We start from the raw sequence: 26,194 nt of genomic DNA, 5'->3' as shown, positions 1-26,194 counted from the left end.
GTAGAGGAAGATAGCTACAGAGAGAAGGATCCTGAGAGGATTCCTGTGAGTAGGCAGAGATCAAGAGAGGGTGATGGGAAGAAAATGTGCTTCAGTAAGTTGGGCTTTTTTAGCATTTATAGCCATGGTTGTCAATTGTACTGCAGAAATGGATGGAAAGGGGGACTCCCGGGTGTCGCAGTGCTAGCTGTGCCAACAGAGACCCTGGGTTCGAGCCCAGGCTCTGTCGCAGCCGGCCGTGACAGGGAGGTCCATGGGGCGACGAACAATTGGCTGGGTTGGGTTGTGTTTCGGAGGATGCACGGCTTTCGACCTTCGACTCTCCTGAGCCCGTACGGGAGTTGTAGCGATGAGACAAGATTCTCCCCACGAAATTGGGGAGAAAAAGGGGTAAAATGGATGGAAAGACAGAAAATAGAGGTTGTGGTGGAAGCGGCAAAGAATTTGGGATTGCTAAAATAAAACAGCTGCAGGGGGTGTTGAGGGGTAGTGATATGTCCTCTCAGACCGTTGATCTGGAGTAGGACTAGGTAGGGTTAAATAGTGGAGGGGTGGTGTTTTTGTTGTTGTTGAGAGAGTTAGTAGGTGGTAGGGTAGTTTTCCTTTTCCACAATTTAGCATTATTGTATCTAAGAATATAATGTCGGTAGGCCATGAATGGTCTCACACGCCAGTACAGTAGGTGGCGCTCTATGCACTTAAAAGTTGGATGCGATCCGCCAACCAAATTCCCAAAGAATAAGACGAAGATGAAATCCGTGACCCGGAACTACATAGTTATTCTTGCTTGCTTCACAGCGGTCGTTGTTATTGACAGTTATTTAAAGAATACGATGGTATTTGACTGGTAAATAATGTAATCAAGAGGAGGTTATCCAATCACGGATTGTCAATAACACATGGCAAGCAACTTGAAATTTTGTTTTTGACGCGCACCATGGCAGCTCGCTCAAGGTAAGCAGACTATAATAATGTTAGCTAGTCTACATACTAGCTAGCTAGGTCAATCAATTTACACAGCATAGTGAGCAAACTAAGAAGAGCAGCTTGTCTAAAAGTTGAATTTTGGCATGTTACTTTGATATATACATTTGAATGTAGCTAGAGAGGCTTCTTGTAAAAGTTATCAGTTAAACGTAATAAAACTGCGTTACCATACCGTTTTTGGTGGAATCACTGCTCACCACAGCTGTGCAGTGTGATTTAGTTAGCAAGCTTGTGCCACTTCTAACCAGCTGATCGACGACATCGGTGTGTGTGTGTTTATATAACTAACGTTCGGTATCTATAAGGCTGTGAGCTAACTTCAAAACATGCCATCGTATTTCAATTAACAGTGTAGTTTGCTAACAACTATTTTGGATAGCACGGTTTAGTAAAATAACTGCCCATTAACGTTAGGTAGCTACGTTATGTAATTTAACGTGTGGTCCTGTGATTTTAAACGCGCTAACTGTTTCACATTAATGTAGTTGCTAGTTAGGCAATTAGTTACAGTTAGCTCACACTCGTAAGTGTCAGATGGAAATAATTGGTTACATAAATCGATGCCTAGCTAATCCTTACTGTATCTAGCAGTTAGCATTCTGTAATAGCTAACTACTTTAGCTATCTGTTGTGGATTAACCTTATATTAGCTAATAGCTAGGTACTGTTAACCGTAGTTCAACCTTTTACAGAAGAACTAGTGTAACTACATTCAATCAATCTGTTGGCATTCAATCTAATTTGCTAACCAGGAGATTGAATATAGCAACTAGTTAGCTACGCCTCCTGTGCATGAACAGCCTTTTACAGTGGTGTCAATTGAGACCGTTTTCCAATAAAGCCCATTGCCCCAAACTCAGGGAAAGGAAGGAATGCAAGTTAACATTGCTAGAAACGTACAATTAACGGGCACAATCTTTGAAGATAATCAGAAACTTTGAATATCAGGTTTGAGACTAATAACAAGCGAGACTCTGCCACTCGGTGTCACAACACTGACCTCAAAACAGGAGTTAATAACAATAATAATAATAATAATAATATTCACGGAAGTACATCCCTGTTTGGGTATATGAAAGTTAAATTGGTCTACTGCTTTGGTATGGCTTTAGACCTGTCTTCTGGAAGAAACTATTGTAGCCAGCTTTATGTCTGCTCATGAAACTAAACCTAAAGGTGTGTAGCCCAGGAGAAATAGCCTACTAGCTTGGGCTGTGACATCAGTATCAATGTTTTTCCATGGCAAAAACGAAAACATGAAGCAGGAAAGTCCTCATGTATGTACAATATTGTGTGAAATAAATGAATGTGACTCTGGATGACATGTTTGTTTCCAACATTAGGACTGTTTTTCTAAAAAACGTTAAATCAGATTCATGTTTTGTTTCCTTGCCACAATATTAAGAAGTATGGCAAAATTGGTATTGTATTTCTCCTTACAAGCACGATTCAATACGCATCTAGATAAATGGGCTCTGACACGATGCAGGAAAGATACACTTTTTTTATTTTGATAATGATTCAGTCCGATTTGATTAGTCAGGAGCTGAGCTGGATGTGTGTGTGTGTGAGAGAGCTGAGCCATCGGGCAGGCTAAGCCACTACCACTATTAGATTAGGGGGGCAATTTATGTTTTTGCCCCCCCCCCCCCCACTTTTTATCTGAAATCCTCATCCTCAGCACCCACTGAATAACTTGTCATATAGCAGATACATATTTTTTGCTCGTCATATGCCAATATTTATCTTTAGAAATTAGCTATGACATAGCCAATTAATACAGTTTTATATTTCACTTCCATTGTGTTTACCATCAGTGCCTGAATACATTTTCACCACCCCCAATCTATATCAGTCAGTGAGTTCTGAGTAGCCTAATGATACAGGGTAACCTACATGTTAACCTTTCTCCATTGCAGGGGAAGGAGTCTGTGTCCCTGCTCCACTCATCTCACAGCCCTTCTCTTTAGTGGAGGCTGGTATGCTGCTGTTATAGAAAGCCTTGTGCCTCCTATGAAGCTAAAAGCCTGCCATCATCCCACTGATGGGGCGGCAGGGTAGCCTAGTGGTTAGAGCGTTGGACTCGTAACCGGAAGGTTGCGAGTTCAAACCCCCGAGCTGACAAAGTACAAATCTGTCGTTCTGCCCCTGAATAGGGAGTTAACCCACTGTTCCCAGGCCGTCATTGAAAATAAGAATTTGTTCTTAACTGACTTGCCTGGTTAAATAAAGGTAAAATTAAAAAAAAAAAAAAAAAACTAGTGGTTTGAAGGAAATTCTGTGCAGACGCTTGCCAACGTTCTGCCTGTAGGCCTAAGCTAGTTTGCATTTTACTGATGTCATGCAGACATTGGTATTGTGCAATGCTGGGCATTTTTTGTAACTTTAGGCTTATTCTTGCATCCCTTCTGAAAAGCCAGGAACTACACATAATCTCTATAGCCATCCATCTATGGGTTGGATGGCTGTAGAACTAGGCCTAGCTCTCAGGAATGACTCGGCTTGTCTCAGGAATGACTCAGCTTGTCCTCTGCCTGGTGTTTTCATGTGCCTTCCTCGTGTATGACAGGGAGCAGAGATTTAAGTTAACCTGTTAACTTCTTGAAACTCCCCATCCCGGATCCGGGTTTGTGACTAAAGCCTCAGGCTCATTAGCATAACGCAACGTTAACGATTTCTGAAAATCGCAAATAAAATGAAAATAATGCGTCTGCTCTCAAGCTTAGCCTTTTCTTAACAACACTGTCATCTCAGATTTTCAAAATATGCTTTTGAACCATAGAAATTGACTAATTTGTGTAAGAGTATGCAAAGCTAGCATAGCATTTTGAGTAGCATTTAGCACGCAACATTTTCACAAAAACCAGATAACCAAATAAATAAAATCATTTACCTTTGAAGAGCTTCTGATGTTTTCAATGAGGAGACTCTCAGTTACATACCAAATGCGCAGTTTTTCCTGAAAGCGTCTGTGTGTAGGAGAAATCGTTCCGTTTTCTACATTGCGTCTGGCTACCGAAACGACCCGAAAATTCAGTCACCTACAACGTAAAACTTTTTCCGGATTAACTACATAATATCGACCGAAACATGGCAAACGTTGTTTGGAATCAATCCTCAAGGTGTTTTTTCACATATCTCTTCATTGATATGCAGTTCGTGGAAGCTTGCTTTCCTCTCTGTATCCCATGGAAAGATACTGGCAGGTGACTTTTGCGCACCAATTTCGGCGCAGGACACCGGGCGGACACCTGGTAAATGTGGTCTCTTATGGTCAATCTTCCAATGATCTGCCTACAAATACGTCACAATGCTGCAGACACCTTGGGGGAAACGACAGAAAGGGCAGGCTCATTCCTCTCGCATTCACAGCCATATAAGGAGACAATGGAAAACAGAGCCTCAAAAATCCTTGTCATTTCCTGGATGCCATCTCATCTTGGTTTTGACTGAAGCTCACGTTCTAGGGCACGCACAGAGAATATCTTGGTATTTCTGGACACGTCAGAGTGTTTTCTTTCGAATGCTATCAATTATATGCATAGTCGAGCATCTTTTTGTGACAAAATATCTTGTTTAAAACGGGAACGTTTTTCATCCAAAAATGAAATAGCGCCCCCATAGATGTAAGAGGTTAAATCTATGGGGGCGCTATTTCATTTTTGGAAAAAAAGATGACCGTTTTAAGCGCAATATTTTGTCACAAAAAGATGCTTGACTATGCATATAATTGATAGCTTTGGAAAGAAAACACTCTGACGTTTCCAGAACTGCAAAGATATTGTCTGTGAGTGCCCCAGAACAGAAGCTACAGGCAAAACCAAGATGAAACTGCAACCAGGAAATGAGCAGGATTTGAGGCTCTGTTTTTCATTGTCTCCTTATATGGCTGTGAATGCGCAAGGAATGAGCCTGCCCGATCTATCGTTTCCCCAAGGTGTCTGCAGCATTGTGACATATTTGTAGGCATATCATTGGAAGATTGACCATAAGAGACTACATTTGCCAGGTGTCCGCCCGGTGTCCTCCGTCGAAATTGGTGCGTCATCTTCAACTGCACGTCTTTTTCCAAGCGATTCACCGGAGAAAGGAGACTACCACGAACGATATATCAATGAAGAGATGTGTGAAAAATACATTGAGGATTGATTCTAAACAGCGTTTGCCGTGTTCCAGTCGATATTATGGAGTTAATTTGGAAAACAGTTCGCCGTTTTGATGACTGAATTTTCGTTTTTTTTGGTACCCAAACGTGATGTACAAAACGGAGTGATTTCTCCTACACAAAGAATCTTTCAGGAAAAACTGAACATTTGCTATGTAACTGAGAGTCTCCTCATTGAAAACTTCCGAAGCTCTTCAAAGGTAAATGATTTTATTTGAATCTTTTTCTGGTTTTTGTGCAAAAGTTGCTATGCTATGCTAAATGCTACGCTAGCTATCACAAATGCTTGTTTTGCTATGGTTTAAAAGCATATTTTGAAAATCTGAGATGACCGTGTTAAGAAAAGGCTAAGATTGAGAGCTAGCACATTCATTTCATTTGCGATTTTCATAAATAGTTAACGTTACGTTATGCTAATGAGCTTGAGGCTATAACTGGATACAGGTTTTTTTTCATAGCCAAACGTGAACAAAACGGAGCGATTTGTCCTACACAAAGAATCATTCAGGAAAACTGAACATTTGCTATGTAACAGAGTCTCCTCATTAAAAACATCTGAAGTTCTTCAAAGGTAAATTATTTTATTTGAATGATTTTCTTGTTTTTGTGAAAATGTTGCTGGTTGAATTCTAGGCTTATAGCTATGCTAGCTATCAACACTCTTACACAAATGCTTGTTTAGCTATGGTTGAAAAGCATATTTTGAAAATCTGAGATGACAGTGTTGTTAACAAAAGTCTAAGCTTGAGAGCAAATATATTTATTTTATTTCATTTGCGATTTTCATGAATAGTTAACGATGCGTTATGCTAATGAGCTTGAGGCTATAAATAGAATCCCGGATCGGGATTGCTCGACGCAAGAAGTTGGGGTGAAGAGGGTAATAATTAGTACTACTCCATATTTTCAACCACAGTGGTGGCTGCATCATGTTATGGGTATGCTTGTAATATATAAGGATTGGGGAGTTTTCAGGGTAAAAAATGTACGAAATGGAGCCAAGAACTGCTTTCTACCAGACAGTGGGAGATGAATTCACCTTTCAGCAGGACAATAACCTAAAACACAAGGCCAAATCTACACTGGAGTTGCTTACCAAGAAGACAGTGAATGTTCCTGAGTGTCCGAGTTACAGTTTTGACTAAAATCTGCTAAAAAAAACCTATGGCAAGAGTTATACAAAAATAAATAATAATAATCCTGGGCAAATGTTGCACTATCCAGATTTAGAAAGCTCTTAGAGACTTACCTAGAAAGGCTCACGGCTTTAATTGCTCCCAAAGTATTTACTCGGGGATGTGAATACTTATGTATACTGTGACTACTTATGTCAATTAGATATTTTTGTATTTACAAAACATTTGAAAACAAAAAATCAACATGTTTTCACTGTCATTATGGGTGAACAAAATAATATACACTGCTCAAAAAAATAAAGGGGACACTAAAATAACACATCCTAGATCTGAATGAATGAAATATTCTTATTAAATACTGTTTTCTTTACATAGTTGAATGTGCTGACAACAAAATCACACAAGTGATCAATGGAAATCAAATTTATCAACCCATGGAGGTCTGGATTTGGAGTCACACTCAAAATTAAAGTGGAAAACCACACTACAGGCTGATCCAACTTTGATGTAATGTCCTTAAAACAAGTCAAAATGAGGCTCGGTAGTGTGTGTAGCCTCCACGTGCCTGTATGACCTCCCTACAACGCCTGGGCATGCTCCTGATGAGGTGGTGGATGGTCTCCTGAGGGATCTCCTCCCAGACCTGGACTAAAGCATCCGAAAACTCCTGGACAGTCTGTGGTGCAATGTGACGTTGGTGGATGGAGCGAGACATGATGTCCCAGATGTGCTCAATTGGATTCAGGTCTGGTGAACGGGCAGGCCAGTCCATAGCATCAATGCCTTCCTCTTGCAGGAACTGCTGACACACTCCAGCCACATGAGGTCGAGCATTGTCTTGCATTAGGAGGAACCCAGTGCCAACCGCACCAGCATATGGTCTCACAAGGGGTCTGAGGATCTCATCTCGGTATCTAATGGCAGTCAGGCTATCTCTGGCGAGCACATGGAGGGCTGTGCGTCCCCCCCAAAGAAATGCCACCCCACACCATGACTGACCCACCGCCAAACCGGTCATGCTGGAGGATGTTGCAGGCAGCAGAACGTTCTCCACGGCGTCTCCAGACTCTGTCACATCTGTCACATGTGCTCAGTGTGAACCTGCTTTCATCTGTGAAGAGCACAGGGCGGCAGTGGCGAATTTGCCAATCTTGGTGTTCTCTGACAAATGCCAAACGCCCTGCACGGTGTTGGGCTGTAGTAAGCACAACCCCCACCTGTGGACGTCGGGCCCTCATACCACCCTCATGGAGTCTGTTTCTGACCGTTTGAACAGACACATGCACATTTGTGGCCTGCTGGAGGTCAGCAAACCTTCTTGCCACAGCTCGCATTGATGTGCCATCCTGGATGAGCTGCACTACCTGAGACACTTGTGTGGGTTGTAGACTCCGTCTCATGCTACCACTAGAGTGAATGCACCGCCAGCATTCAAGTGACCAAAATGTCAGCCAGGAAGCATAGGAACTGAGAAGTGGTCTGTGGTCACCACCTGCATAACCACTCCTTTATTGGTGGTGTCTTGCTCATTGCCTATACTTTCCACCTGTTGTCTATTCCATTTGCACAACAGCATGTGAAATGCATTGTCAATCAATGTTTTTTTCCTAAGTGGACAGTTTGATTTCACAGAAGTGTGATTGACTTGGAGTTACATTGTGTTGTTTAAGTGTTCCCTTTATCTTTTTGAGCAGTGTATTATTATGACCTGCTAGATCTACTGTCTATTTTATATTACAACAGACCAGCTGTGTATCTACTGTCTCCATTTCACTTTGGCCATTGTTGTGTGTGCCTGCCTTCCCCTCAACAGCCTCAAATAGGCTATTTCGTGTGGGTTGGGGTGGGGCGGTAGACACACGCATCTCATGTTTATATAATGCTTCTAAAATAAAAATCACATAATATTTTATATTATTAATTTCAAACAAGGGCATTAGCATGATAAGAACATACCAGTCCAAAGCGATGTCCTTTCCCGTTCAAAAAATATTCCTCCACAATCGCTAAATGAATCGTCCTACAACAATCTCTGTCTCACTTTCCCAATCAATTTATTCAAAAATTGTGTGTACATCTGTATATCTAGACTTAGATTTAGCTTTCCCTGACTTAGTCGCCATAATGATTGATATATAAACAACTGAATATGCGAAACAACGCTGTGCGTAATGTGTTTCTCCTTCCGGTATGAAACTTCAATAGCGAATTACTCTCTCTACGCCGGAGCTTACTACATGGGTTGGTCTTGCAACACATAAACATGACCTATTGCCGTTTACCTCAGCCAATGATCTATCTACCCAGCTAGGTTTCAAGACGATCAGTGGTCATTGGGTTAAAATACAGTCAATCAACGAAACAGCGGGAAATCATTGGTGTCATGACTTGCTCCAGTTTCAACTGTTCTGCCTTATTATTATTTCGACCACGCTGGTCATTTATGAACATTTGAACATCTTGGCCATGTTCTGTTATCTCCACCCGGCACAGCCAGAAGAGGACTGGCTACCACACAGCCTGGTTCCTCTCTAGGTTTCTTCCTAGGTTTTGGCCTTTCTAGGGAGTTTTTCCTAGCAACCGTGCTTCTACACCTGCATTGCTTGCTGTTTGGGGTTTTAGGCTGGGTTTCAGTACAGCACTTTGAGATATCAGCTGATGTACGAAGGTCTATATAAATAAATTTAATTTGATTTGACTTGTTGTCTTCAAATAGGTTTCTTTCAGTCAATAAGTCCCGCGAAATGACCCATCAGGTTTGGTGTGTTACAAATAAACCAGTTGATTGCAGTGAAACCAAACATGACTGGAAAAGTCACGTACTGTGTGGGTTATTTACATGGAATGTGTCGTCTCAAATGGAATGAGACGGAATTCCCGACACAAGCAGTTCACAAAATGTTTTGTGTTAGGCTATAAAAAACGGATTTGATCAAACAAAAGATCATTCATTGAGTAACAATGAGCATTGCAATTGCAAACAGACGAAGATCGTCACAGGTAAAATATTTATTTTAATGCAGTTTGTGATTATGTTACGCCTGTGCTGGTTAAACTTTTTTTTATTTTTATGGGGCTCTATGCTCAGATAATCGCATCGTATTCTTTCGCAGTAAATCATTTTAAAAATCTGACAACGCAGTTGGATTAGCAAGATTCTAGGCTTTTGATAAGTGAGACACTTGTATTTTCATGAATGTTTAATATGACTATTTATGTATCGATCACCGTATGTTGTGGAATTTCAGCCTGCTACCGGGTTCCATGCTCAGAGAGGTTAACAGTCTGATGGCCTTGAGATGGAAGCTGTTTTTCAGTCTCTCAGTCTCTGCTTTGATGCACCTGTACTGACCTTGCGTTCTGGATGATAGCAGGGTGAACAGGCAGTGGCTCGGGTGGTTGTTGTCCTTGATGATCTTTATGGCCTTTCTGTGACATCGGGTGCTGTAGGTGTCCTGGAGGGCTGGTAGTTTGCCCCCGGTGATGCGTTGTGCAGACGTCACAACCCTCTGGAGAGCCTTACAGTTGTGGATCTGTAAAAGTTTGAGTGCTTTTGGTGACAAGCCCAATTTCTTCAGCCTCCTGAGGTTTAAGAGGTGCTACTACACCTTCTTCTCCATGCTGTCTGTTTGGGTTGACCAATTTAGTTTGTCTGTGATGTGTACTCTGGGGAACTTAAAACTTACTACCCTCCACTACCGTATCGTCGATGTGGGTAGGGAGGTGCTCCCTCTGCTGTTTCCTGAAGTCCACGGTCATCTCCTTTTGTTTTGTTGAGTGTGAGGCTATTTTCCTGACACCACACTCAGAGGGCCTTCACCTCCTCCCTGTAGGCCGTCTCGTCGTTGTTGGTAATCGAGCCTACCACTGTAGTGTCGTCCACAAACTTGAGTTGGAGGCGTGCATGGCCACGCAGTCGTGGGTGAACAGGGAGTACAGGAGAGGGTTCAGAACGCACCCTTGTGAGGCCCCAGTGTTGAGGATCAGGGGTGTGGAAATGTTATTACCTACCCTCACCACCTGGGGGCTGCCCGTCAGGAAGTCCAGTTGCACAGGGCGGGGTCGAGACTAGAGGTCGACCGATTATGAATTTTCAACACCGATACCGATTTATTGGAGGACCAAAAAAGCCGATACCGATTTAATCGGCAAAAAATAAAAAAATATATATAATATATTTATTATTTTGTAATGACAATTACAACAGTACTGAATGAACACTTATTTTAACTTTAATATAGTACATCAATAAAATCAATTTAGCCTCAAATAAGGAAACATGTTCAATTTGGTTTAAATAATGCAAAGACAAAGTGTTGGAGAAGAAAGTAACATTTCAATATGTGCTATGTAAGAAAGCTAACGTTTCAGTTCCTTGCTCAGAACATGAGAACATATGAAAGCTGGTGGTTCCTTTTAGTTTTCAATATTCCCGGTTAAGAAGTTTTAGGTTGTAGTTATTTTCGTTATTAAAGGACTATTTCCCTCTACCATTTGTATTTCATTAACCTTTGACTATTGGATGTTTATTATAGTCACTTTAGTATTGCCAGTGTAACAGTATAGCTTCCGTCCTTCTCCTCGCTCCTCCCTGGGCTCGAATCAGCAACACAACGACAACAGCCACCATCGAAGCAGCGTTACCCATGCAGAGCAAGGGGAACAAGTACTAGAAGGCTCAGAGCGAGTGACGTTTGAAATGCTATTAGCGCGTGCTAACTAGCTAGCTATTTCACTTCAGTTACACCAGCATCATCTCGGGAGTTGATATGCTTGAAGTCATAAACCGCAACGATGCTGGCAAAACACACGAAAGGGCTGTTTGAATGACTGCTTATGAGCCTGCTGGTGCCTACCATCGCTCAGTCAGACTGCTCTATCAAATCATAGACTTAATTATAATATAATAACACATGGAAATACGAGCCTTAGGTCATTAATATGGTCAAATCCGGAAACTATCATCTCGAAAACAAGACGTTTATTCTTTCAGTGAAATACAGAACTGTTCCCTGGCAAATTAGTTCGCAATGAGCCAGGCGGCCCAAACTGTTACATATACCCTGACTCTGCGTTCATTGCACGCAAGAGAAGTGACACAATTTCACCTGGTTAATATTGCCTGCTAACCTGGATTTCTTTTAGCTAAATATGCAGGTTTAAAAATATTTACTTCTGTGTATTGATTTTAAGAAAGGCATTGATGTTCATGGTTAGTTATCAACATGTATGCAATGCAGGACACGCTAGATAAACTAGTAATATCATCAACCATGTGTAGTTATAACTAGTGATTATGATTAAGTTTAATGCTAGCTCGCAACTTACCGTGGCTTCTTACTGCATTCGCGTAACAGGCGAATGAGGCAGGTGATTAGAGCGTTGGACTAGTTAACCATAAGGTTGCAAGATTGAATCCCTGAGCTGACAAGGTAAAAATCTGTCGTTCTGCCACTGAACAAGCCAGTTAACCCACCTTTCCTAGGCCGTCATTGAAAATAAGAATGTGTTCTTAACTGACTTGCCTAGTTAATTAACCTCTCTGGGATAGCGTCCCACCTGGCCAATAGCCAGAGAAAATGCAGAGCGCCAAATTCAAATAAATTACTATAAAAATCTAACTTTCATGAAATCACACATGTAAGATACCAAATTAAAGCTACAAGTGTTGTGAATCCAGCGAACATGTCAGATTTCAAAAAGGCTTTTCGGCGAAAGCAAACAATGCTATTATCTGAGGATTGCACCTCCGTAAACAAAAGCGAGAGAACATATTTGAACCCTGCAGGCGCGACACTATACGCGGAAATAAAAATATAAATCATGCCTTTGATGAGCTTCTTCTGTTGGCACTCCAATATGTCCCATAAACATCACAAATTGTATATTTTGTTTCGATCAATTATATATATATATATATATATATATATATATTAATATATAAATATATATATAATATATATATATAATATAATAATTATATATATTATATTATATATATATATATTATATAATATATATATATATAAATATATATATATATAATATATATATATATATATATATATATATATATATATATATATAATATATATATATATATATATATATATATATATATATATATCCATCCATCCATCCATCCATCCAAAATGTCTGATCCGGAAAAACACAGGTTCCAACTTGCGCAAAGTGACCACAAAATTTCTCAAAACATTTCAAACTACTTTTGCATTGTTGGTTAAGGGCTTGTAAGTAAGCATTTCACGGTAAGGTTGTATTCGGTGCATGTGACATACAATTTGATTTATTGGTCCTTGCCAATGCATTGATTTTCACCCTTCAATTGAAGCAGTGGGAAACAAACCAAAGTGGCCACCTGTCTCACAAAAACGAATCAAAAATGCGATCATGGTTATTTTAAGGGAGCAGAAGAATGATTTTCGGTTCAACTCAGCTGGATTTGCCAGTCTTTGCAATTAGTTTGTTTGTTTTCCCTCGTTAGCCTTTAGCTAACATCGTCTGTGTGATTTCGCTGTTCATTTTGTTAGTATTTTTGTGATAGAAGCCCAATAACTTTTTTGCCGACGTGAACATCTGGATACCGCCCAAGCATAAGTAGTTTACACTTTAAAATCATATTTCAGCCTTATCTTATGGCTCCCCCAAATGTGATGGCAACCCCATAGGACTGTGTTTGTATATAATTACACCTGTTTCCAATATACGCACCCATCTCCAGTTATGATGGGCACACATGATGACATCCCCCTGGACAGTACTACGCCTAAATTGACTAGGTGTGTACTCAGACTTCTGTGTAAATCATATTGAGGTCTACAGAAATTCAGACTTGCGCACAAATTTCAAGTTATGATTTGGCCAATGAGTAAACAGTGGCGTCAATTTTTATGTCCTGTGTCTGTCTGATTCACTGCAGCCACAATGAAGAGCGGAATCTCCTTCGCATCCGAGAGTGGGAGAGACGGAACCAGGAAGCCCTCCAGGAGAAGGAGTTCTACCAGGAGAACGTTCCCCTTTTTGGGGAACCCTACAAGGTGAGTTTGGTTCCTGTTTACCTCTAGGCCTATGTCCTCCTTCAGTTCTAATAACCATGTAGAACTGTGTACCATTTGCGTTGCTGTTTGCTCTTAACTCTCTGAACCCGATTCCAACCTTTTTATTAGAAACTCTTCAGAGCATCTTGATGTATTTATGATTTGCTCAGGAAGTGGTCACCTGTGTGCATACCCTTCTGTAATCCCAATGTGGTCGATGTCTAGTAGTAACTGAAGCTAGCTCCAGGCTCACGGCAGTTCTCGCCTTTCTCCTCTATTAGGAGGGTTGTGTGATATCTGGGGAGACCTCTTCTATGATACTCCAAATATTGCGATATCCCATATAACTGGTTTGCGCAGTTAATTAATAAATCATTCCAGACTGCAATTGTCTAATACCCATGTCTGGGATCAGTTTGTAAGTGTTTGATGCATGTCTGGTAGCTATAACAAAGTTAATTCCAGATTTTTTCCTTATCACAAGGACTTGCATTCTAATGAGTCCTGTGTGGCTTGTGAGTTTCGTAGAGCAAAACCGTCAACACGTGCGTGTTCATGAGCGTCTAAGCTTTCCAAGATAGGTCATAATTGAACTGTAGCTCAGACATTAGAGACGTTTTATTGAACAACTCTAGAGCTCCGGTCTACTGCACAGGCTTGCTGATATGGGCGGCTCCAGAATAAATAGATCCATCAAATAACATGTCCATGAAGTTTTCAGCTGAAACGTGTGACTCGGGTGTTAAGAACCATTGAAACCACGGTGCGGTCTTATTGGGTCTGATGGAGTTGTCTTACAGCATGGACATGGTATAAACTCGGTTTATAGTTTGCTCCTACAGAAATTGAGTCACGTTGCCGTGGCTTGTTATATAAAGCAGGCAGATTGGCATCGAGGCATTCAATTACTGTTCCATTGAACACTAGTATGGGCAAAACAAGTGACCTAAACAACGTGGGTGTGGTATGATATGATCGACAGTGCCAGGGGTACCAGTTCCACTATCTCAGAGATGGCCTGCCTTCTGCACTTTTCACGCGCGAAAGTTTATAGGGTTTACCGAGAACGGTGCGACAAACAAAAAAAAACATCCAGTCAGCGGCAGTCCTATAGGCGAAAACAGCTTGTTGATGAGAGGTTGAAGGAGAATGGTAGGAATCATGCAAGCTAACAGGCTGGCCACAAACGGGCAATTAACAGTGGTGTGCAGTATGGCATCTCGGAACGCACAACTCGTCGGTTCTTGTCACAGCTGGGCTAATGCAGCAGACCCCCACACCGGGTTCCACTCCTATCAGCTAAAAATAGGGTTGGGCGGTATCCAGAGTGTCATAATGTTTCTATACTATACTGGGGTATACATTATTGGTGAATGTGTACAAAGGGTGTTGGATATCATTTATTTGACACATCTTTGATATCTTATACTTATAAGCAGTGGCATAGCATGCTCCGCCGCGAGGCGAGTGTACGATTTGGGAGAAGGGTGGCGAATTAGGACACATCCTTCTGCCTCAACCCAACATTGCACTTTTTTTGAGGATTTTGTTTGGCGTGACTAGTGAGCCCATACATGGAATCCAACCCCAGGGGGTAAGCTAGCTACTGTCACAGAGATAACTTTGTCTAGTCTACCACTTTGTAAGGTCACATTGGTTGGTTGCCGTAAATAGTCAGCCAATATTTGATATTTTGGCAGATACATACACAGAGACTCAAAAGGCAACAGTACATTTAGTTATAGTGGGGCAATAAAGTATTTAGTCAGCCACCAATTGTGCAAGTTTTCCAACTTAAAAAGATGGGAGAGGCCTGTAATTTTCATCATAGGTACACTTCAACTATGACAGACAAAATGAGAAAAAAAGTCCAGAAAATCACATTGTAGGATTTTTTTGAAAATTATTTATTTGAAAATTATGGTGGAAAATAAGTATTTGGTCAATAACAAAAGTTTATCTCAATACTTTGTTTTATACCCTTTGCCAATGACAGAGGTGAAGACTTACAGAAAACGTTTGACAAGGTTTTCACACACTGTTGCTGGTATTTTGGCCCATTCCTCCTTGCAGATCTCCTCTAGAGCAGTGAAGTTCTGGGGCTGTTGCTGGGCAACACGGACTTTCAACTCCCTCCAAAGATTTTCTATGGGGTTGAGATCTGGAGACTGGCTAGGACACTGCAGGACCTTGAAATGCTTCTTACGAAGCCACTCCTTCGTTGCCCGGGCGGTGTGTTTGGGATCATTGTCATGCTGAAAGACCCAGCCACGTTTCATCTTCAATGCCCTTGCTGATGGAAGGAGGTTTTCACTCAAAATCTCACGATACACGGCCCCATTCATTCTTTCCTTTACACGGATCAGTCGTCTTGGTCCCTTTGCAGAAATACAGCCCCAATGCGTGATGTTTCCACCCCCATACTTCACAGTAAGTATGGTGTTCTTTGGATGCAACTCAGCATTCTTTGTCCTCCAAACACAACGAGTTGAGTTTTTACCAAAACATTCTATTTTGGTTTCATCTAACCATATGACATTCTCCCAATCTTCTTCTGGATCATCCGAATGCTCTCTTGCAAACTTCAGACGGACCTGGACATGTACTGGCTTAAGCAGGGGGACACGTCTGGCACTGCAGGATTTGAGTCCCTGGCTGCGTAGTGTGTTACTAATGGTAAGCTTTGTTACTTTGGTCCCAGCTCTATGCAGGTCATTCACTAGGTCCCCCCGTGTGGTTCTGGGATTTTTGCTCACCGTTCTTGTGATAATTTTGACCCCACGGGGTGAGATCTTGCATGGTGCCCCAGATCGAGGGAGATTATCAGTGGTCTTCCATTTCCTAATAATTGCTCCCACAGTTGATTTCTTCAAACCAAGCTGCTTACCTATTGCAGATTCAGTCTTCCCAGCCTGGTGCAGGTCTACAATTTTGTTTCTGGTGTCCTTTGACAGCTCTTTGGTCTTGGCCATAGTGGAGTTTGGAGTGTGACTGTTTGAAGTTGTGGACCGGTGTCTTTTATACTGATAATAAGTTCAAACAGGTGCCATTAATACAGGTAACAAGTGGAGGACAGAGGAGCCTCTTAAAAAATAAGTTACAGGTCTGTGAGAGCCAGAAATGTTGCTTGTTTGTAGGTGACCAAATACTTATTTTCCACCATAATTTGAAAATAAATTCCTAAAAAATCCTACAATGTGATTTTCTTGATTTTTTTCCCCCCCCTCATTTTGTCTGTCATAGTTGGTGTACCTATGATGAAAATTACAGGCCTCATCTTTTTAAGTGGGAGAACTTGCACAATTGGTGGCTGACGAAATACTTTTTTGCCCCACTGTACATAAACATTTATCAGGACCTCACCTAAACTGACATGCTTGTTTTATTTGTGAACTACAATATCACCCTCACTGCATGTTGCTCTCGATTTAGTTAAAAGGTAGGCCTGGACTAGCGATTCTAAGTACGCGTTAGCAGTTTAGGGTCGACTTCTATAACAAGAAAGAGCATGTAACAAGATGCTATTGTTATTCTCGTCTTACTCTCTATCATTCATTTTCAAGGCTAACAACAACCATTGCAGATCTGATAAGAACCCTGTTATAATCAATTGTCCCAACATTGTCTGCAGAACCTAAACTTTTATTTTCTGTTTCAGACAAACAAAGGAGATGAGCTTTCCTGCCGTATACAGGGGATGCTGGGTAGTTATGAAGATGTGAAAATCTCCAACTCTCATCTGTGTTTGGACAGTAGCTTCTCTAATGACCCTCCATTTCACGTCACCACAACATATAGGCGGCCATCTCACAGCCGAGACAGAGTGAAGCCTGCATTCCAGAACACTCCTCTGTACGGGGCAGGCCAGAATGGTAGTGGTGGTCCCTCCATTAGCAGGCAAACTTCTCAGCCTCTGAAGAGGCTCCCTGTTCCCTCCTCCCACACCCTGTCCTCACTGGGTCTCAGTCAAGGCCAGGCCAGCCCTGATCCCCTCCAGGGGAAACCTGAACCCTGCCCCTGGCCAGACCTGAGGGAGTGTGCCAGTCTTATTCCGGTCCTCTCCACCCTGTCCCCCCCAGCTGAGCCCCTATCCCCCCTACATTCCAGTGACCCCAGCGACTCTGAGCCCCAGGACACCCCTGACAGGCACCAAGGATCCCCCCTGCACACCGACTCCCCTGTCCCAATGGAGGGGTCCCCTCTGGATGACCCCCAGAGAGACATCCCACTTCTGGCCATCGAGGGAGCAACAACCCTGTCCTCTCAAACATTCCCTCTACCACTGGCCTCTAAACCAAATCTGGTCATGCCCCAGAAGCCCACAGCCTACGTCCGGCCCATGGACGGCCAGGACCAGGTGACCAGCGAGTCTCTGGACCTCAAGCCCTCTCCTGAAGGATTCCATGGACAGTCTTATCATGAACCCTTACCAGACTTGAAAAGCACCAAGCCCAGCCTTTTCAAACTGAAGATTCCATCACAGTCTATAGAGGTAAGCAGCACACTGGTTTGTTTTTAACCATGGTTGTGTGTGGGGGTCCTTATTTTGAATAGCCTATACCCCTCAAACTCAATTCTGAACCGCGAAGCCAGTTAAACTGCATTTTTTTTAAATGTATTGTTCCCCTCTAATCAGAGACTGATTTAGATCTGGGACTCCAGGTGTGCGCAATTAGTTATGATGTAAAACACAAAACTAGCAGGCTCCAGACCTCATAGGGTAAGAGTTGAGTACCCATGGCCTAAACTGTGAGAAATATCAGTTCATCAAATCAAATCAAATCAAATTTTATTTGTCACATACACATGGTTAGCAGATGTTAATGCGAGTGTAGCGAAATGCTTGTGCTTCTAGTTCCGACAATGCAGTAATAACCAACAAGTAATCTAACTAACAATTCCTAAACTACTGTCTCATACCAGACACACTGGACTTTAGATTCAAATAAGTTGGCACACTTTAGATACAGTGGCAAAAGTTGGTCAGCAAAAAAATAAACATTATGTAACATCAATGCAACAAACCTTGAACATACCATCAAATTTAACATGAACCAGTTCTAAATCAGTCCTATTTCTTAGTTGCTGGTTAATATATAACTTTTGGCTGACTTGTTTTGATCTGGAAAGTATCACTGTGACGTGAGCAACTTAAATATTTGGCAAACTCCAGACATCTTAAAACTATAGACTGATTTTGGACAAAGTTGGTAGCTGTCTGTGGTTTTAAAATCTCTTGCCAACTATCCTAAATCTGTCTTGCCTACTACTTACCCCTGTCCTCCTGATTATCAGCTGTTGTCAAACATGGGTCTGTAAAGATGCTTATCATCCTCAATAATGTTCATCAAATTCTACTAAATGAAAAGCCTAGATGACATCCTGGCATTTTAAAGTGTACTACATTTTAAAGAAATGAACATACCTAATCAGCATATTATTTTGAATGTAAGTCTGGGTATTCACACATGCCTAATGCGTTCAGCTAAAGATTGCATGTAGGTTATTAACACAAACCCAGTGGAAGTCAAGCAGAACAACCCATTGTCGTCAATCCATTTGCATGCTCTAGTATAGTCCTATTCTCTCTGGGTGAATATTTCCATAATTGGCTTTGATGGGACTTGGAGAGGAGACCTCATCCTGCCTGTGTACCTGTGGGAGGACGCCAACAGGAAAATCATCTGTCCTGTAACGTCAGTTAATGCACATCTGTTTTCTGTAATTATGGTTGTTAGAATAGTCTCAAATGATAATTACTGTTGACTGAGACAGACTGGTGACAATTTCTCTATGGGTGAATGTTTACATAATTAACCTTGTTAGTGATTCTCTTATGCTAATAGGGTACTGTGTTTTTGTAGGCCTAACCAAAGTAATTCAATGCATTTATTTTGACATTCATTTATTTGCCAGGATTGTTACACATTCAAGCACCTCAAGTCCCTCATCATACTTGCAGATCAGAATATATTATATTTCCCTTAAAGAGGGCGAGAGTTGAGCTGCAACCAGCATTTTTTTGAATCATAATTGAAAAGGTGAAACACTCGCTTTCTGTTAAATTATTATTTTATTTAAACGACTATTAAAAGCTTGATGTTTCGGACCTTCATCGGAACCCTCTGGTTGTTTTCGCACTAAGAAGAGCTTAAACTTTCCCCACTGCCCCATCCAGAGAGAAGAGGACAGAAAGCTTCTGAGAGCTGACAGTTAGCTCATAGTTGTATTAACCAAGCCTCTGCAATGCCTCAGCAAGGCTGTCCACTATAAAAAATATAAAAAAGCCTCTCTGAGGAATGTGGCCTATGCCCTGCCCTCACCCTCCCTCCCCACAGCCCAGGCTGCACCTGCAGCGGCCCTGCTCTGCTCATTGTTGGAGTTCTTGCTGCCCCTTGCACATGTGGACATAAACCCAGCAGTGCTGAATAGGCAGGCTGGTGTTTTCACCCACCGCTGGGGCTAATCCAGCACAGGATAGCTGTGCAGTGACTCATAACCCCCACCCCCTCCTCACTCAACAAACTGAAGGGTCCACATAGAAATGCCACAAATTACATTTACATTTAAGTCATTTGGCAGACGCTCTTATCCAGAGCGACTTACAAATTGGTGAATTCACCTTATGACATCCAGTGGAACAGCCACTTTACAATAGTGCATCTAAATCATTTAAGGGGGGGTGAGAAGGATTACTTTATCCTATCCTAGGTATTCTTTAAAGAGGTGGGGTTTCAGGTGTCTCCGGAAGGTGGTGATTGACTCCGCTGTCCTGGCGTCGTGAGGGAGTTTGTTCCACCATTGGGGGGCCAGAGCAGCGAACAGTTTTGACTGGGCTGAGCAAGAACTGTACTTCCTCAGTGGTAGGGAGGCGAGCAGGCCAGAGGTGGATGAACGCAGTGCCCTTGTTTGGGTGTAGGGCCTGATCAGAGCCTGGAGGTACTGCGGTGTCATTCCCCTCACAGCTCCGTAGGCAAGCACCATGGTCTTGTAGCGGATGCGAGCTTCAACTGGAAGCCAGTAGAGAGAGCGGAGGAGCAGGGTGATGTGAGAGAACTTGGGAAGGTTGAACACCAGACGGGCTGCGGCGTTCTGGATGAGTTGTAGGGGTTTAATGGCACAGGCAGGGAGCCCAGCCAACAGCGAGTTGCAGTAATCCAGACGGGAGATGACAAGTGCCTGGATTAGGACCTGCGCCGCTTCCTGTGTGAGGCAGGGTCGTACTCTGCGGATGTTGTAGAGCATGAACCTACAGGAACGGGCCACCGCCTTGATGTTAGTTGAGAATGACAGAATGTCCAGGATCACGCCAAGGTTCTTAGCGCTCTGGGAGGAGGACACAATGGAGTTGTCAACCGTGATGGCGAGATCATGGAACGGGCAGTCCTTTCCCGGGAGGAAGAGCAGCTCCGTCTTGCCGAGGTTCAGCTTGAGGTGGTGATCCGTCATCCACACTGATATGTCTGCCAGACATGCAGAGATGCGATTCGCCACCTGGTCATCAGAAGGGGGAAAGGAGAAGATTAATTGTGTGTCGTCTGCATAGCAATGATAGGAGAGACCATGTGAGGTTATGACAGAGCCAAGTGACTTGGTGTATAGCGAGAATAGGAGAGGGCCTAGAACAGAGCCCTGGGGGACACCAGTGGTGAGAGCGCGTGGTGAGGAGACAGATTCTCGCCACGCCACCTGGTAGGAGCGACCTGTCAGGTAGGACGCAATCCAAGCGTGGGCCGCGCCGGAGATGCCCAACTCGGAGAGGGTGGAGAGGAGGATCTGATGGTTCACAGTATCGAAGGCAGCCGATAGGTCTAGAAGGATGAGAGCAGAGGAGAGAGAGTTAGCTTTAGCAGTGCGGAGCGCCTCTGTGATACAGAGAAGAGCAGTCTCAGTTGAATGACTAGTCTTGAAACCTGACTGATTTGGATCAAGAAGGTCATTCTGAGAGAGATCGCGGGAGAGCTGGCCAAGGACGGCACGTTCAAGAGTTTTGGAGAGAAAAGAAAGAAGGGATACTGGTTTGTAGTTGTTGACATCGGAGGGATCGAGTGTAGGTTTTTTCAGAAGGGGTGCAACTCTTGCTCTCTTGAAGACGGAAGGGACGTAGCCAGCGGTCAGGGATGAGTTGATGAGCGAGGTGAGGTAAGGGAGAAGGTCTCCGGAAATGGTCTGGAGAAGAGAGGAGGGGATAGGGTCAAGCGGGCAGGTTGTTGGGCGGCCGGCCGTCACAAGAAGCGAGATTTCATCTGGAGAGAGAGGGGAGAAAGAGGTCAGAGCACAGGGTAGGGCAGTGTGAGCAGAACCACCGGTGTCGTTTGACTTAGCAAACGAGGATCGGATGTCGTCGACCTTCTTTTCAAAATGGTTGACGAAGTCATCTGCAGAGAGGGAGGAGGGGGGGAGGGGGAGGAGGATTCAGGAGGGAGGAGGATTCAGGAGGGAGGAGAAGGTGGCAAAGAGCTTCCTAGGGTTAGAGGCAGATGCTTGGAATTTAGAGTGGTAGAAAGTGGCTTTAGCAGCAGAGACAGAGGAGGAAAATGTAGAGAGGAGGGAGTGAAAGGATGCCAGGTCCGCAGGGAGGCGAGTTTTCCTCCATTTCTGCTCGGCTGCCCGGAGCCCTGTTCTGTGAGCTCGCAATGAGTCGTCGAGCCACGGAGCGGGAGGGGAGGACCGAGCCGGCCTGGAGGATAGGGGACATAGAGAGTCAAAGGATGCAGAAAGGGAAGAGAGGAGGGTTGAGGAGGCAGAATCAGGAGATAGGTTGGAGAAGGTTTGAGCAGAGGGAAGAGATGATAGGATGGAAGAGGAGAGAGTAGCGGGGGAGAGAGAGCGAAGGTTGGGACGGCGCGATACGATCCGAGTAGGGGCAGTGTGGGAAGTGTTGGATGAGAGCGAGAGGGAAAAGGATACAAGGTAGTGGTCGGAGACTTGGAGGGGAGTTGCAATGAGGTTAGTGGAAGAACAGCATCTAGTAAAGATGAGGTCGAGCGTATTGCCTGCCTTGTGAGTAGGGGGAAGGTGAGAGGGTGAGGTCAAAAGAGGAGAGGAGTGGAAAGAAGGAGGCAGAGAGGAATGAGTCAAAGGTAGACGTGGGGAGGTTAAAGTCGCCCAGGACTGTGAGAGGTGAGCCGTCCTCAGGAAAGGAGCTTATCAAGGCATCAAGCTCATTGATGAACTCTCCGAGGGAACCTGGAGGGCGATAAATGATATGGATGTTAAGCTTGAAAGGGCTGGTAACTGTGACAGCATGGAATTCAAAGGAGGCGATAGACAGATGGGTAAGGGGAGAAAGAGAGAATGACCACTTGGGAGAGATGAGGATCCCGGTGCCACCACCCCGCTGACCAGAAGCTCTCGGGGTGTGCGAGAACACGTGGGCGGACGAAGAGAGAGCAGTAGGAGTAGCAGTGTTATCTGTGGTGATCCATGTTTCCGTCAGTGCCAAGAAGTCGAGGGACTGGAGGGAGGCATAGGCTGAGATGAACTCTGCCTTGTTGGCCGCAGATCGGCAGTTCCAGAGGCTACCGGAGACCTGGAACTCCACGTGGGTCGTGCGCGCTGGGACCACCAGATTAGGGTGGCCGCGGCCACGCGGTGTGGAGCGTTTGTATGGTCTGTGCAGAGAGGAGAGAACAGGGATAGATAGACACATAGTTGACAGGCTACAGAAGAGGCTACGCTAATGCAAAGGAGATTGGAATGACAAGTGGACTACACGTCTCGAATGTTCAGAAAGTTAAGCTTACGTAGCAAGAATCTTATTGACTAAAATGATTGAAATGATACAGTACTGCTGGAGTAGGCTAGCTGGCAGTGGCTGCGTTGTTGACTTTGTTGGCTAGCTGGCAGTGGCTGCGTTGTTGACACTACACTAATCAAGTCGTTCCGTCGAGTGTAATAGTTTCTACAGTGCTGCTATTCGGGGCTAGCTGGCTAGCTAGCAGTGTTGATTACGTTACGTTACGTTAAAAGAACGACAATAGCTGGCTAGCTAACCTAGAAAATCGCTCTAGACTACACAATTTTCTTAGATACAAAGACGGCTATGTAGCTAGCTAGCTACGTTCAAACAAATCAAACCTTTGTACTGTATTGAAGTGAAATGAAAATGTGATACTACCTGTGGAGCGAAGCGGAATGTTGACCGGGTTGTTGAAGTTCTATTCGGTAGACGTTGGCTAGCTGTTGGCTAGCTAGCTAGCAGTATCTCCTACGTTAAGGACGACAAATAGCTGGCTAGCTAACCTCGGTAAATTAAGATAATCACTCTAAGTCTACACACTCTAAACTACACAATTATCTTGGATACGAAGACAGCAAAGACAACTATGTAGCTAGCTAACACTACACTAATCGAGTCGTTCAGTTGAGTGTAATAGCTGACATGTCAGCTGACATATAGCTGACATGTCAGAGAACTCGCCAAGTCAATGTCAGAGAGGTACATCTGAACTTCTAGATAATATATTTATCTGAACTTTCCACAACATTCTGTCCTGCTGAACACATGCAGCGTTCCTTTGATTTGAATCCATAGTGAATATCCTGGAGAGTGGGTATTGGGTAATGTAGAGGTGTTTGGTGTTCACTCTGGGGTTTCATTGGCGTTTCTGTCTTTTATCAAGCTTGAAGCTACCTGACCTCTCCCTCCCTGGCTACATGAAGCATTCTGCTCTACCCTGCTGTCCATGCCTTGCCTTGACCATACAGAACTGAAATGTTAATAATTCACAATAATCCTGTTTGCATGGGCTGCTCAGATATACCCAGGACCTTAGAGTGAAGGTACTGGGAGGAACTTTTTGGTTCAGTAAGTTTCCTCATAGATCTACTAAACCACATACATGCCTGCTAGTGAACTGTCACAATCTTCAGTATGCTCAGGAAATGTTTGCTGTTTAAATAAATTTCCTTTATAATAAAGCCAGGACTAAACATAGTTATGTTTTGGTTCTGTAGCAGACATTGTGGCCATTACTTCAACAAATGGCTACTCTTTGACTAGTGGGGAAAGTCTTTCGGGGTCAGTGACTAGCCTACAGTAAGGATGCACCGAGAAATGTTTGTGTGCCTTTGCACTTCAGCGAAATGCCCAAACGTATTCACTGTCATCAGGGCCAGCAGTCAGCAGCCTGTTAACACACTAAAAGAGAAGACAATCAGTCAGTAGTAATACAACATATAGTTGTGGAGGCTGTTCTGTAGGCACTGGCCAAATATAAGGTAAATGGTTTGAAATTTAATCACACAGTTGGTGTGTCTAGACTGTTGTACAGGCATGCCGTAAGCCAATAATTCAATATTGAACTGCAATGCTCAAAGTAGCTAGACTACCTGGCTGCTACACAAGGAATGGATTACTGTGGTGTTATGTTGATGTTTGTTGTTATCCAGTCCAGAGGGGTATCCTACAACACAAGCTAGATATTGCTCGTGCGCCTGCCGCTAACTCCAGTAGGCTTGTAACTGCGTTTGCATGTATTTTGGCTATTTGAGCGCCAAACTCTTCATTGAGACAATGCTGAAACATCAATCCATGGGCAGGTCCATGCTACATTTTCATTTGTGACAAAATCAGCCCAGAGTTAGCCTGCCCAGGAGCAGGTTAGTTCTGATGGATTTGTTGCCATATAAATTGACCTGACTAAAAAGTGAGCCATATTTGTATGACCAAAGTTACCTTGTTAACTTCTCAAACCTGATGCATAGGATACCCCTCTGGTTCCTGTTTGGAAACGGTCAATGCTGTTGTAGGCTACCCAATCTCAGTCACCAGCATTGGTTACTGTGTGTGGTGGACGATTGTACAGTAGTATGGGGTTTGGAAAGATTGGTGTGTTGTGTTGAGAGAGTTACAGTGCTCTAGAGGAATGCTCTGTCACAACATGCTCATAACAAGCTCTGATCCTCCCCATTCTGGGGTTTTTATAGATTTTAACTGCTCTGTCTGTGCTGTGTTGGAGTTTTATTTTATGCATGGTTAAAGCTACAATCCAGACCATTCAGATCTGCAAACATTGAATGGTTAGCCCAAGGGATATGGGGAAAGGAGTGAATTGGAACTGGCTGATACTCTACCAAAGGCTGCTACATATACACTCTTTGGGCCACCACACTCTTTCTCTTCATCTAGCCTCAGGTAGTGTTGTCCTGTCTCAGAGCAGCAGCAGCCAGTGTGTCCACACAGTTCTCCTTTTAGCCTTCTGTGTGTCACCCTGTTTATAAAGAGTCAGGGTCTAAATTAGACTAATGACCTAGTCAGCACTGGTTGATTAAGTAATAAGTGGCGCTCCTCTCCTATCTGTGCATTGTAGCGTTACAGAATTGTATTGTTCCTAGCAGAGAAACGGAGAGAAAAGCCATACCCTCCTCCCGCCCAATGCCACCCCACACCTCCACTCTTAGTGCTGTGTGTGTGTGCGTGCGTACACATGCGTATGAATGGCAGCCAGGCAGGCAGCTATAGTGACCACTGCTGCCTCAGAGCCCAGCAGCAACACTCCACTCAGTCCTCCCTACAGCAGCACAATACATTAGCTTTGTCACCAGCTTACATAACTACTGCTGTGAACTGAGGACGACTTTAAAGTCCTTATCTGAAACACAGAACCCTGAGGGGAAAAAAGCATTATATCACACTATTTTGCATTCTGAGGCTGTTGGAAAGAAGTAGCGTATCCAGGCAGTTTATAAACAGTTATATTTTGATGGAGTACTTTAGTTGTTAGGCATTAACCACTACTTAGGCTATTATGGTGCAGTAGTCTGAGGTGAGAGAGAGAAGGGGAAAGGAGAAGTCTTGTCTGTGGTTTGCCAGTTCTGCTGTTCTAGGTTGGGACTAGGGTTGT

General features: G+C 43.4%; 1 protein-coding gene across 7 annotated transcripts in view; it reads left to right on the top strand.

The window, feature by feature from the left end:
- Window positions 1-768: 768 nt before the first annotated feature.
- The window catches only part of LOC135517575 (AF4/FMR2 family member 1-like), a 99,329-nt gene continuing 73,903 nt past the window's right edge, over window positions 769-26,194 (top strand). For 5 of the 7 annotated variants that reach the window (XR_010452051.1, XM_064942000.1, XM_064941999.1 and 2 more), the window contains exons 1-4: window positions 769-954; window positions 13,031-13,088; window positions 13,229-13,346; window positions 17,005-17,838. Coding sequence is in view for 6 of the 7 variants with exons in the window: in XM_064942000.1 (XP_064798072.1) it covers window positions 13,033-13,088; window positions 13,229-13,346; window positions 17,005-17,838 (1,008 nt within the window). In the remaining variant the exon portion in view is untranslated. Of the gene's footprint in view, window positions 955-13,030; window positions 13,089-13,228; window positions 13,347-15,419; window positions 15,777-15,934; window positions 16,023-17,004; window positions 17,839-26,194 lie in introns of those variants that run through there. The other 2 variants (XM_064942002.1, XM_064942001.1) reach the window with 2 other exon arrangements.

The sequence above is a fragment of the Oncorhynchus masou genome, chromosome 28 (genome assembly GCF_036934945.1).
Source record: "Oncorhynchus masou masou isolate Uvic2021 chromosome 28, UVic_Omas_1.1, whole genome shotgun sequence".
Classification (NCBI taxonomy): domain Eukaryota; kingdom Metazoa; phylum Chordata; class Actinopteri; order Salmoniformes; family Salmonidae; genus Oncorhynchus; species Oncorhynchus masou.
This window is presented reverse-complemented; position numbering and strand designations above follow the sequence as displayed.